General features: G+C 34.9%; 1 protein-coding gene across 2 annotated transcripts in view; it reads right to left on the bottom strand.

Moving 5' to 3' along the window:
- Window positions 1–9945: 9945 nt before the first annotated feature.
- Window positions 9946–12244, bottom strand: part of GABRA2 (gamma-aminobutyric acid type A receptor alpha2 subunit) — a 54469-nt gene continuing 52170 nt past the window's right edge. For both annotated transcript variants that reach the window (XM_010710218.3, XM_019614879.1), the window contains one exon: window positions 9946–11959. In XM_010710218.3, coding sequence (XP_010708520.1) covers window positions 11651–11959 — 309 coding nt within the window. In that variant the 3' untranslated portion in view covers window positions 9946–11650. The remainder of the gene's footprint in view (window positions 11960–12244) is intronic.

The raw sequence follows: 12244 nt of genomic DNA, 5'->3' as shown, positions 1-12244 counted from the left end.
CATAAGAGACAAAGTGATTTACTTGGCTCTTCCAAAAGATAATTAAGGCTTACAAATTCAGCTTTCTTACCAGCATTATCTTTGACAGTTTCTGCACAGACTGAAGGTGAACAGAACTTCTGAAATTGACCCGTTTCAACTCTCCTTCTCCGTACAGGGACAGCCAGCACAGGCTGCTCACAGTCATGCCCCATCAAGTTTCCAGTGTTTCTGAGGAGATATTCATAACCTCTCTGGAATAAGCAACGTGCCAGTCGGTGCTTAGTCACTCATTCAGTAAAACAGGGATTTTCTATGTATAAGCAGAATATTCTGTATTTCAATTACTTCCACTAGCCCTTTCACTGGATATCACTGAGAACAATCCAGCTTGATCTACTTTATTTCCTCCCATCAGATGCCTATCTACCTTGATAAGGTGCCCCCTGCGCCTCTTGCATGCTTATCTGTTCCAGTTCTACTGACCTCTCAGATTTCAAAATTCCTAGGTCTCCAACACGTTGAGATTCCCCTTAAACAGCAACACAGCCCTCAAGTGTATCAGCCACTCCCTCTGGTTCTGTATTGTCTAAGAATTAATTGAGGGCACACTCTGTCCCTTCAAACAAGTCATTTTTCAAGATTGTATACAGTATTGGCCCCAGTATCAACCCCTAGTTATTTGCCTCCAACTGGACATAGAGCTACTGATCACAGTCCTCTGAGCCCAGCAGTTCAGTCAGATTTCAGTCCACCTGGCCTGTATTTCACCAGTTTGTCTACAATGATGCTTTGGGAGACAGTGTCAAAGGCCTTAATGAAGCCAAAAGAAATAAGTCCAGCAGTACATCTTCCCTCTCTGGCCACTCCATCACCTGTTTGAGGAAGTTCTCATCAAGGCATTACAGAATTCTCCTGCATTGCTTTGGTTTTTTGCAGTTTTGTTTTAAGGTGTCTCTTGGTGAGAAGTGTGAAATATGCTCATCTTTGGTAAATACCACCTGACTACTGGCTCATCCCTAGTCACTTGTTTAATTCTGTCAGAACTTGTTTTTAAAAAACAGAAACATTGACTGCTGTGCACAGCCCACAATCAGTTAAACTCTAACTGTAATCCAGTATGAAGCATTGTTTTACTTTAAACTCTTGTTTAAAATCACTGTCATTACTGCAAACGATAGACTGGTGCGAGGTGGCTGTAATAGAAAGGAAGAGGAGAAAAGGATCTTGAAGGAAAGTGTGTTTCATTAAAAACATTGAACAGCAACATGTAAGGACAAACTGAGGAGAATTTTCATTGCCAGTTCTGACTGTCTTGAAATATTAACAATGAATATTGGAGAGTAGCACTTAAACAAGTTGTTCAGCACAAACCAGTTATCTTCAAACTCAGCCATATATTTTCATTTGCCACATAGGTACTATATTATAAAAAAAAAATAAATTATGCTAGTCATTGGAAAGTAGAAAAGACATCAAATTCCTTCCTCTTAGTGATTTATATAGTCTCAAAAGATCTGCAAGAAAAAGGCAGATTTGCTTTCAGTATTTAGAATGCTATGGATATTCATCTATCACTTTCACTATTGCTCCTATCTGCTACAAATAAAAAGGACAACTCTTCAAAATATTTTAAATACTATATCTAGTTAATCACTTTTCCCACATGATTTGCAAAATCTGCAAATCTTACTCAGGCCTACTGTTTACTTTTTATATAAGCCGTAAGTACATAAGTACATAAGCCATACTGTTTAAAAAATCCTTACTAATCAGAATCTGATTTTTGATATAAAAATTTTCTGAAAAAACAACAGCCTGTGTAATAGAAAGCTTTCTTATTTATCTCTCAGCATTTAATAAGAACATTAAAATACTCTTTCATTTCTATAAAATGTTCAGGGAATAAAAAAATCTAACTAAAGAAAAACACTTTCCAATGGAACAACAGCTATTTTGGGCAGCTGCTAATAAGAAAGTATTACAAGTATATTTTGCCCTCCAAGCATATTTTGTCTGCATACATTTTTGCAACCACAAATAAGTAAATGTATGAATAGACAAGCAGAACCAAACATATCTTCACCAATAACTTCATCCTTATTTTTATCTCGGCATTAGGATGTTGCCTTGCTTTATGTTATGGTATTGTCTCTGCAGGGGAAGAAATGAAGAGGAAGTCAGATTCATCCTGTGGGTCCAGGAGGTGTTATCTGTAGTGTCCTAATAAATCAGTAAATCTCTTAATAAGAAAATGTCATGAATAGATACGTAAGAAATGCACTAGTCGTGCAACTCAGATTGGTCCCTGTCTGTGCAGACACAAAGGGCTTTACAGATCTATGGAAAAACAGGGAACAGTGCAGAAATGGCAGAGATACCCATCTACCAGTGTGTTTTATCAGCCTTTTTTTGGCTTCACCCTATTGTGAATCTGATGTTTCCTGGGGTCAGCAAAACTCTCAGCACGATTCCAGTTTTGGAGCACTGGAAGAAATGCCAGTCTAAGAAGTGATCAAGTATGAACCTCACACATTGCCCTGTGTATTGCCTAATATACGTTCTACTCACAGACTTTTCCATGAAATTTGTTTTGGCAGTGTTGCGCAAGGACTGAAACTCACTGAGATCATAAAGGCTATTCTCAGGACACCAGGTTATCCAAACACCAGTACACATGGATGGAAGGAAGCAAGGAATAACAAACTCAGTTTATCAGCAAAATTGAATAAGCATAAGAATAAAGTTAACTAATGTACCATTTAGGAGTGAAAACATACTGGAGTCACTAGCTGACCCAGCAGAGAAATGCCTGCCCTACCACAAGCATTTGGTGATTTTATTGGCCATGCCCATGACTGAGTGCTACTCTATTTGGAGAAGTAACCCCTGTGAATGGCTGTCACGTGGCTGAGAAATGATGGAGAATCACATATCGTCTCTCCACAATCCTGTACTTCTACTTCAGTTTCTAAAAACATGTTCTTTGCAACCTATGCAAAGTGCACTACCAAACCAACCAACCAACCAACATGTCAAAAGGAACACATTCCAGAAACAAATAAACAAACAAAATCACTTTTGAGCAATCCCAAAGCAATCTAGCAGAAGGCTATTCTATTAACAAAAAGGCAACGCCCTCACTCAGCATGCACCTATCAACAGATGGAGCATACATTTCAGTGCAAAATACAGTTAAAGATGTGCTGCAAATAATATTTTGATCTGAAAGACTAGTTACTTTCACCGACATTTGTTTACTCTTCACATTTTGTTTCTCCTTACAAATCTGGCAGACTGAGAAGACAGTTAGAAGTAGACTGTATTCTCTGACAGACACCTACAATTGCATGTATTTGTTGGTAAATTTCCCACTCACCAGCCACCATGTAGTGGTATCTTTTTGTCTTCCATGGGCTGTATTGGGAACGCAGCTTTCCATTGTCAAGTACCTACATGCATTTGAAATTAAAAAAATAGTTATAACCTCTACCTCATGAATGGAAGTCAGCACAAAAAAGGGAGATTTTTCCTCACCTGATATAATGTGTATTTCTTAGCACCTAAGTACATAAAAAGTGACTGTTATAAAGCAAGTGCAAAATCACCTAGTATGACTATCCAGGAATATGTGGTAGGAAGTCTCTTCCACTCAATCACTTTGATTGATCATCCATCAGATACACACAGAGGGTATTGTACTAAGTTGCAATGCAATGTAATGGCTATAACTTTGACTATATACATATAGACACTTGTCTCAGAAGTCCAAAGTGATAGAGTGAGTGGCAACTCATACAAATTGCAACCTGGGAAATTGCAATAAATATAAAAAGAATAAATTTGGTTTATTGGTTTGTTTGTTTGTTTTGTTGATATGAGGGTGGTGACAGAGGAACATAGACCAGAGATGTTGTAGGATCTCCATCCTTGGAGATACTCAACGCATGAATGAATGAGGTCCCATAAAATTTGACACAGACTATCTGGATTTCCAGCAGGAAATTTTACAGGATAACCTGAAGAGATTCTTTCCAGTGTAAGGTACTAAAACTACTACATTTATGTATTTTCAGTGTAGATTGCTCACACACTGATCTGGCATTCCCAGGTATTCCATGAGAGCACTGCATAAGTCCAGCCCTGATACAAGAGAGTCCCCCATCCCTGCTTATCAGCCAAGGCACTCCATCTTCCATGAAGACCATTTATGCGCCTGTCATCTGATACTGCAGCCGTTCAGGAAAAGTATTCAGGCTATCCTGAAATACTTACCCATTCTACTGAAAGACTTAGAATGCAGAAGATTTAAAAACACAACAGAACACCCTGCTGCACTCGAGGCTATCACAGATGATCTTACAATATGCAACCAGATAACTGCGTGGAGCACATATTTTGTTGTATTTTTTTAATTTTCTACATATATACTATTTATATTCATGAACATATATATATAGTCTATATTGAGCTACGTGTATATTGCTTATTAAAAGAATAAAAAGGAAGGTATAGATTTTGAGTGAAATATATACGGCAATCTCACATTAGAGCAGAGCAACAGGCTAATAGCCTGTGGTAGCAGGCAAACTGAGCTGTCTCCAGGTAGGCTTGATTACCCCCTATCTAGTCCCATTGATGAACTAAGTTCTGTGTAAGGAAGTGCATACACTACAGCATTAAGTTTTATAACATTTTGAAATCATGAAACATTGTTACGTGTAATGCGAATACATGAGGACATTCTCATTTTATAAATAGAGAAGCCTATTAAATGCTAATGAAGCCAAGGAGCATTTTATTTCCAAATTACTGTTTTCTTCCCCTGGGAAATTTTATCTGTAATAAAAAAGCACCTTTGCGGAGGCTGTAATGGGTTGTTTAAAAACAAGAAAAACAAGCAAACAAGAAAACCCCCCACACAAATCCTGAGAGAAAAGCCACAAGAAGAATTAAATGTTTGTGCCATCAAGGCATTAAAAACAAAAATACAAAGTGTGCTATATTTAAATTAACTTTAATAAGAAGTACAAAAAGATAATGTTAAGCAATATTTTGCATGTGATTAATAAATATTCTTCAATAGCAAGCAAAGTGACACATTCAAACATAAATCCAGTTATTTCTTTTACATTTTAGAAAAGTAACAAGTTTTTCCAGTTAAAACAAGGTCACAAATTACAGAATATTATCATCCTCTTTAATTATTTGTAACTATGAAACCTACTAAGTAAGTGAACTTTCACCCAGAAGTTTTTATATGACATTGATGTTCAAGGTTAAGAATACTTACATTTATCGTGCAGTTTCTTACTGTGTGTATTTGGTGTTCAGTTTTCTTTAGAATTATTTGTTCCATTCTTCCTTTTTCAGTATTTCTTGTTAATACACTAGAAACATGTATTTTCATACTCCCATACGTTTTCACATCTAAGTGACTCACTAAAATAAATTTGTTATTCAATATATAAGTGTTTTCTGACCGCAGTCCAGCTGAGAAATTGAGAACATCTGAATCAGACTCCACAATATTTTTATTATTTTTCTTTAATCAAGATTTGTTCTAATCACTTCCATTAAAATTAAAGTGCCTTTAAAATTTTCCTAATAAAGTGACTATGCTGGAAGATAGAGGGTGAAGGAATGCTTATGAACTCATTTTTTAACAGTTTATAGATATGGTGAATATTGTATGTGTGTATTCTAATAGATGTAAAATACTACATTGCATTCCATGCTAATGCTAAGCTATATTAGCCTATAAACTGATAAATTCAGCAAAAATGAATATCTATTAAAGAATATCAAAAGCAGTTGATCAAAGCTTTCCCTTGTTCCATACTCTCCATCCCCAACAGAATAAATAGATGGATGAAATACTGGAAAATAAATACACTTCAACTTGTTGAATCTTACCTCTTTGTGCATCAGATGAATGAAAATAGTCAGTGCAATCATTAAACATCTTGAATGCATAAACACGTGCTCCAGGCAACTTGATCAAGTGAAGAATTCATATATAAGGATTATAAATTTGAAAACAGAATATGACTTTTAAATCATACAACAATATAAATATATTCATATATATTTATGTAGACACCAACACTAGACGAAGTGTGTACATAATCTTGCATATTTTAAAACATTCTCCAAATTCATTTTTGAGAGTGTTAGCACCCACTCCTAACTCACAGCACTTTCAAAATACTCTTAAAAGGCATTAAAATGTGCCAGTTTAAACTGACATCAATGCTCATATTTTAGTATGGTTGGTTCCTCTTTAAAATTTTTCTTGGGTTAAAAAACTTTCTATCCAAAGAAGGGCCCAAGTGTACTCCAAGGCATATCGCCCTTCTGGAAAAACAACTTAGCAACTGCAGTGATATAAAGGAATATGCTTAGGATCCTAATCAGTTTCCTTTAAATTCAGCCCAAGTTTTACCCTGATCTCATCCAAAGAGATCAAGCCCTCAAAGCTTAGCCTATCCCAGTAAGACCTGATTAGGTCTTAGATTCACCTAGAGAGATCTAAATCTAGAAGAAGGAAAATTAAATGAAATAGAGGAAAACAACCTCTTCTATATTTAATGTATGCCATTCACTGAAACAACCTTTTGAGACTTCAACTAGAATTTAACTACTGAAGTTATTTAAGTGAAGACTACATGGATTTTCAGAAGGCTGGAAATAATATTAGAATTTATAATAGCAGAATTAATAGTTCTGGTTGGTAGGGAGTTTGGGTTACCTACAGAAATGAAGTAAGGAAGGATCCCCAGGACTAGAAAAAATTATAACAGAAGGAAACATTAAACTGCAAATTGACAGCATTCTAGCTAAAGATATATTGTCATTTTGAAGGGGTGGTAGGAATTTCGAAAATCTACTTTCTAAAAAACTACCCATTTTATTGGAGGCCATAGCGTGACATGCCTTTTTTTTTTTTTCCTTATTTTAATGTTTCAAGATAAATTTTTACCACATTCAGAGATTCTATTTAGATTTGTTCAGACAATTGCATTTTTATCATACTCTGCTTCTGTTTTGTTTTGATTTTTGTTTTAATGAAGTCATGTAATTTTCGTGGTTCATTTTTTTGAATGTTATCTTACTCTGTTTCAAAACTCACTGTATTACCTCCCTACTTTAGCATTCTGTGTCTGCACTTAACGAGCTGACCTCTTCATGTCCATACCGAAGTTCTCTTTCAGTTAAATCTACTAGGAATAGACAGAAGTATAAACTTTACTTGTTTTATAAAAAGCCAAAACAAGAACTTGTGCTTTACTGACTTTTCAGAATAGGAATGAGAAGCATGGAGAATAAATACTGCCTATCTGTGCATAAGTGAGAGTCACTCCGCTCAAGCAAATAAAGCCTGGTATTAACAAATTTCTACTTTACTCCAGAAGCTTCTTTCCTCCTTCTGCCTTAGTTCTCACAAACTGCAGGAAACACACAAGTTGTGTTGCATGTTTTTTTAAGTAGTCCGTAGAAACCTCTCCATTTCAAAGGCACAAATGATTTCCCTCAAGTTCAGCAGAATTATACATGAAGTGTTTCAATTTTATGCTCTAAAAGTTACTTTCCCTCAACTCACATATAGCAACGAAACCTGAGAACTGAACCAGAATAGAAATATACATTACCTTCTTCAATAATTTCTTCAAATACCTTACAATCCAGAGACACAGTAACACTGCCATTTTCTTTCCTCGTCAACATATCCATACCTTCCTCCAGCTGTTGCTGGTTGCTTTCACACAGGTAAAAGTCAGCCCACTTTAAAGTCTTACCACCCCATGTTATCTATAACCACAGGGAAGAGAAGGTGATTTGATAATGTTCCTATCTGGTGACTATTGAAGATCTTTTGTTCTCTCTCCCATGACTATAAAGGCAGACCAGCTCCTTAATTTAGTATAATATTCAGCAGTATGAGTAGTCTCCCAAGTTAAAGCTATCTCACAGCACCTACTGTAACTTTTTTTTTTTTTTTTTAACATGTTCAGTAATGCAGCAGGTATGAGTTGATTTGCCCAGATATAGAAAGTAAAGTTAATTTCATTGGCTACAACATGATCAAAAATTCTGGGAACTCCTGTTTCAAAAGCAATCTTTTAGGAAGCCTCCAGCAGACAACCCTGGGTGATAAACCCCGCTGATCTCTATATTCTTCATGCTGATATATAAATTACTGTTAAATTACTGACCGCATGCATCCAGAATTACATGTTCCAGTACTACACTGGAAACTTATTCTATTAACCTTGTCCAGACTTAAGATAATTCCAATCCATGTTTACTGCAGTTTTGTATCCTTGTGTTTTTTCTATTTGTTCCTTAAGTTACATTAAAAAAATAATGATATGACACCCTGATCCAAGAACAACAGGAAAAATAATTTAAACTAGCATGTTAATCAGAATTTCATAGGTAGATTCCATGTGCAAGTCTCGGGTAGTGGTGACCTGCATTTACTCATGCCCTCTAAGTATTTAATATCAGTAAGTCTTACTTGAAATAAAAGAAGATTTCATGTGTTTGGCACATGCATTTCTGAAACAAGCTTTAAACTCACATACACAGAAGTTATACCATTAAATGGAAAGAAGGCCTATTTCACTGTTCCCTGCATGATGCCTGCGTTCACTTATCCGGCTGTTAGTGCTACAAGACTGAAATTTATGTGTAATCAATTTATTTTCAGTATTTCAGTAGTGAAATAACAAAGCAGACTCTTCTCCCACATGACATTGCTTGAATGCAAACCACCCAAACTAAATGTAAAAGTGAACCTTTTATATAGTGTACAAACTCGAAAACCATGCTGAAGCCCACAGGAACTACATGTGGCTATTTAACATGGTTAACAGAGTTAATTTATATAGTCAGCCTATTTTTCTATATTCGTATGTGATAAAAGTATTTTCAGCATATGATATATGCCTCTCCTTTTACTTGATTGTCTCTAGATATAAGACAGAGAGAAAACAGTCAGTGAATGAAAAAACAATTGCACCCAGTAGAAGCAGTAGCAACAGAGCTGGCTAATATGAGACAGCACCAGGCTTCTTGTGCAAACTGAAGAAATGCTTTTTGCATGCAGCTGAAAATTACACAGATGATATCTACTAAGAAAAAAAAAAAAGAGGACTTGTACAGGTAAAAGCATTTACCTGAGGGTATCCGTTCTGGTATAAGAATGTAAAATCCTTCCATAATCCTTCCTTATTAGGTAATCCAACACGTGTCTGAGTACAGGCATGTTTGCAGTAGGGAGAGTTTTGAATGCACAGTATCACCCGTAGAAAAATGCACATTATTTGAACACTGTGAAGAGTTTGGAGTACCTGGGATATGGCCAAGGGTGAAACACAAACTTCTCTTTCTCAAAGCCCAGTCAGTGAGGTTCAGAGAGTCCCTACATCTTGCTGGCATGAACTGAAGGTAAGAACTCTCACTAGGTCACAGAAAGACCTCAGCTACAGAAAACATAATCAAGCTACTCAAGTCCAAGAGCAGTTAAGCATGGGCCTCCATTAAACTATATAGTCAGAGCCCTTTGCCAAAAACAGAGTTAAAAGTGAAGGGGATTTTCTACAGTTCTATTATTTACAATTATTTGTACATATATACATACTTATATATTTATTCATACCTGGACAATGTGACAATAAAGGAATAATTAAGAATTATAAATAAAACATTTTAAAAATGTATAACTATACCATGAACAAGTCTCTTTTATTGCTTGCCTTCCAGCCTTATGCTCATAATCACACTATTGCACACATCTCCATATTACTTGGGAGATCTACATTTATATATATAGATATATATGAAAATAAGGATATTTTTATTTTAATTTTATGAGTAAAGTGCTCTTTTTTAACTACTGTTGATGAGAAAGGCTTAATCTGAAAGTTTAATCAGAGGGAGTTAAAGGGATACACACCTTGTCCATACTTCTCCCTTTATTTTGCTGATGTTAACTCTGTCTTAACTATTCATTCTATTCATAAAATGCATTTGTGACCTTGGCATCTATACAGTCACACAAAGTACAAAACAGAATCACATTAAAAGCAAAGAAAATGCAAGAAAATAAAACAACAAATAAGAGCAGTGTTTCCTTTTGTTGTTTTTTAGCACATTTCCATATCTTAAGATACTCTTTTATTTGATTTTAGAAATATTTTTTTTTACAACTTTATTAAACTCTGAACATACCTATTTAATGCACTATACTCAAGTACTGTACAAAACTGCAATAAATGACACTATACGACTACATATGTCTACTAGAAGACATCATCATAAAGGTGTATCTTTTTCTAACGGTCAACTAATAACTGCTAATGTATGTGTGAATCAAAATATTTTTGATTGGCTACATATACTAAATTCTAAATGGAGTACACAATTACTACTTACGTCATGATTTACCAGGCCTTTAGGGGCATAAAGAATCTTTGCAAAGGCTCAGATGAAAAACAATTTACTGATCAGTATTAAATGTTCATATAAAATTGCAAATGGCAGATCCAATTCTGTTATATTCGTATATATGAAATACAGTTGATACCTACTGATGATGCATGACCTTTTATTAGAAAAATAACATTCAAATCTTAGCAAAACCATTTCTAGTATACAAAGTTGTTGTAAATTTATGTCAGCGAAATGTAAATTTGCAATTTACAAAAGCAGCAGTAAATTTTATTCATATGGACAATTTCCTGAACTTAAATCATGAATTCTTGTTTCCTGTGAAAACATTGCTTTCTGGGAAAAATGCAGGCAAATCCTTTAACGGCAGATTTTATAATAACACTGAGCAAGGAAAAAGAATGTATTGTTACTGATATACTTAACCTTGAAAAATTTGAGTGCTTTTATGAACCTGACAATAATCTGATTAAGAATAAAATCAAAAAGCAGAAAAAAAATCAAGAAACAAAAATCCAACTTTGTTGAGCCAGACAACCTGGCTTAGCAACATCAAATTAAGAAAACAGTGAAGAGTGAAAGTTAATTAAATATTAGAAATCTAGTCAACACTTTTCTCCGAAATTAACTGTAGTAGTTTATTAACAACTTCAAACAGGACAGAAGTAAGAAACTTGTGGCTTTTGCAATATAGTAGCCTTTACTACCTCCTCAGCCTAACTAGTATCCAGAATTATTGTGAACAGAACTGTATGACCTCCGTACTCTTATGTACATGGGTACTGCTATTATATGAAACAATTACACTCTTTTAAAAAAATCATTTTTAAATGACAATTCCTTTCATTAAAGTAGAATTAGTTACTTTATAGAAAAATATTTTAACTTTAAATTAAAAAATACTGTTCCTAAATAATTATGTAGGATCATATCTTTATTTCTTTGTACGGAGAGAATATAATTCTGTATATTTGAATCCTAGTTTAACAGAGCTCCCCTGGGTATAACTTTTAGAGAGTTGGCTATGTTTGCCATGGGTGCTGTTTACAAACCCATGAATTAACACTGTGTCCCTCCTTTGGAGATACACAGATTAGACATCTATATACACTCTGTACATAATGGTTCACATATTAGCAGTTATTAGTCGTACTGTACATAGCAGACAGCCTATCTGATTAGAATGATGTTTTAAGTCCTTAGTGAAATTCAGGTTTTAGGTTGATGGTGCAAAGCCAAGTAAGACAGGCTCCCTGTTTAAATATGTAGCCCAATACACTAAATTGAAAGTACCAAATAGGACTGGAAACACTATTCTAGACATTCTGTCAATTTTACTAACACTGTTGAATGTCTTCTTTGCTTCCTGCGGCTTCGCTTCTGGTTTTGCCTTGTTGGGTTCTGCAGTTGTAGCGCTCTTGGAGATGGTTGGTAGAACTGAGTCCTTGGTAATATTTGGAGCATAGTTGGCAACAGCCACTGCATAGGCATTGTTTTTCTTAATGACAGATGCTTTTTCTTTTTTCTATTAGAGACAGCATGAAGTCAAATAGTTAATGTGTATTTGTCATATCAGACTTAGCATAATAAAAATGCAAATGCAAAACAAACAATAAGAATATTAAAATAAGCGTCAGGAATAAAAGTGGCAAATTCAAATTTATAGAAAAACATATCCTACCCAAAAAGAAGGCATATATCACCCCAAAAAATTTCAGTGACAGTCTACATTTTTAAGCTATTATGTATTGTTCTTCATGCATTCAAAATAATGAGAAACCATCAGTAAATTAAACTTCACATCTTCTAC

The sequence above is a fragment of the Meleagris gallopavo genome, chromosome 4 (genome assembly GCF_000146605.3).
Source record: "Meleagris gallopavo isolate NT-WF06-2002-E0010 breed Aviagen turkey brand Nicholas breeding stock chromosome 4, Turkey_5.1, whole genome shotgun sequence".
NCBI classification, from domain to species: domain Eukaryota; kingdom Metazoa; phylum Chordata; class Aves; order Galliformes; family Phasianidae; genus Meleagris; species Meleagris gallopavo.
Note: the sequence above shows the minus strand (reverse complement) of the source record. Positions and strands in the feature narration are given on the sequence as shown.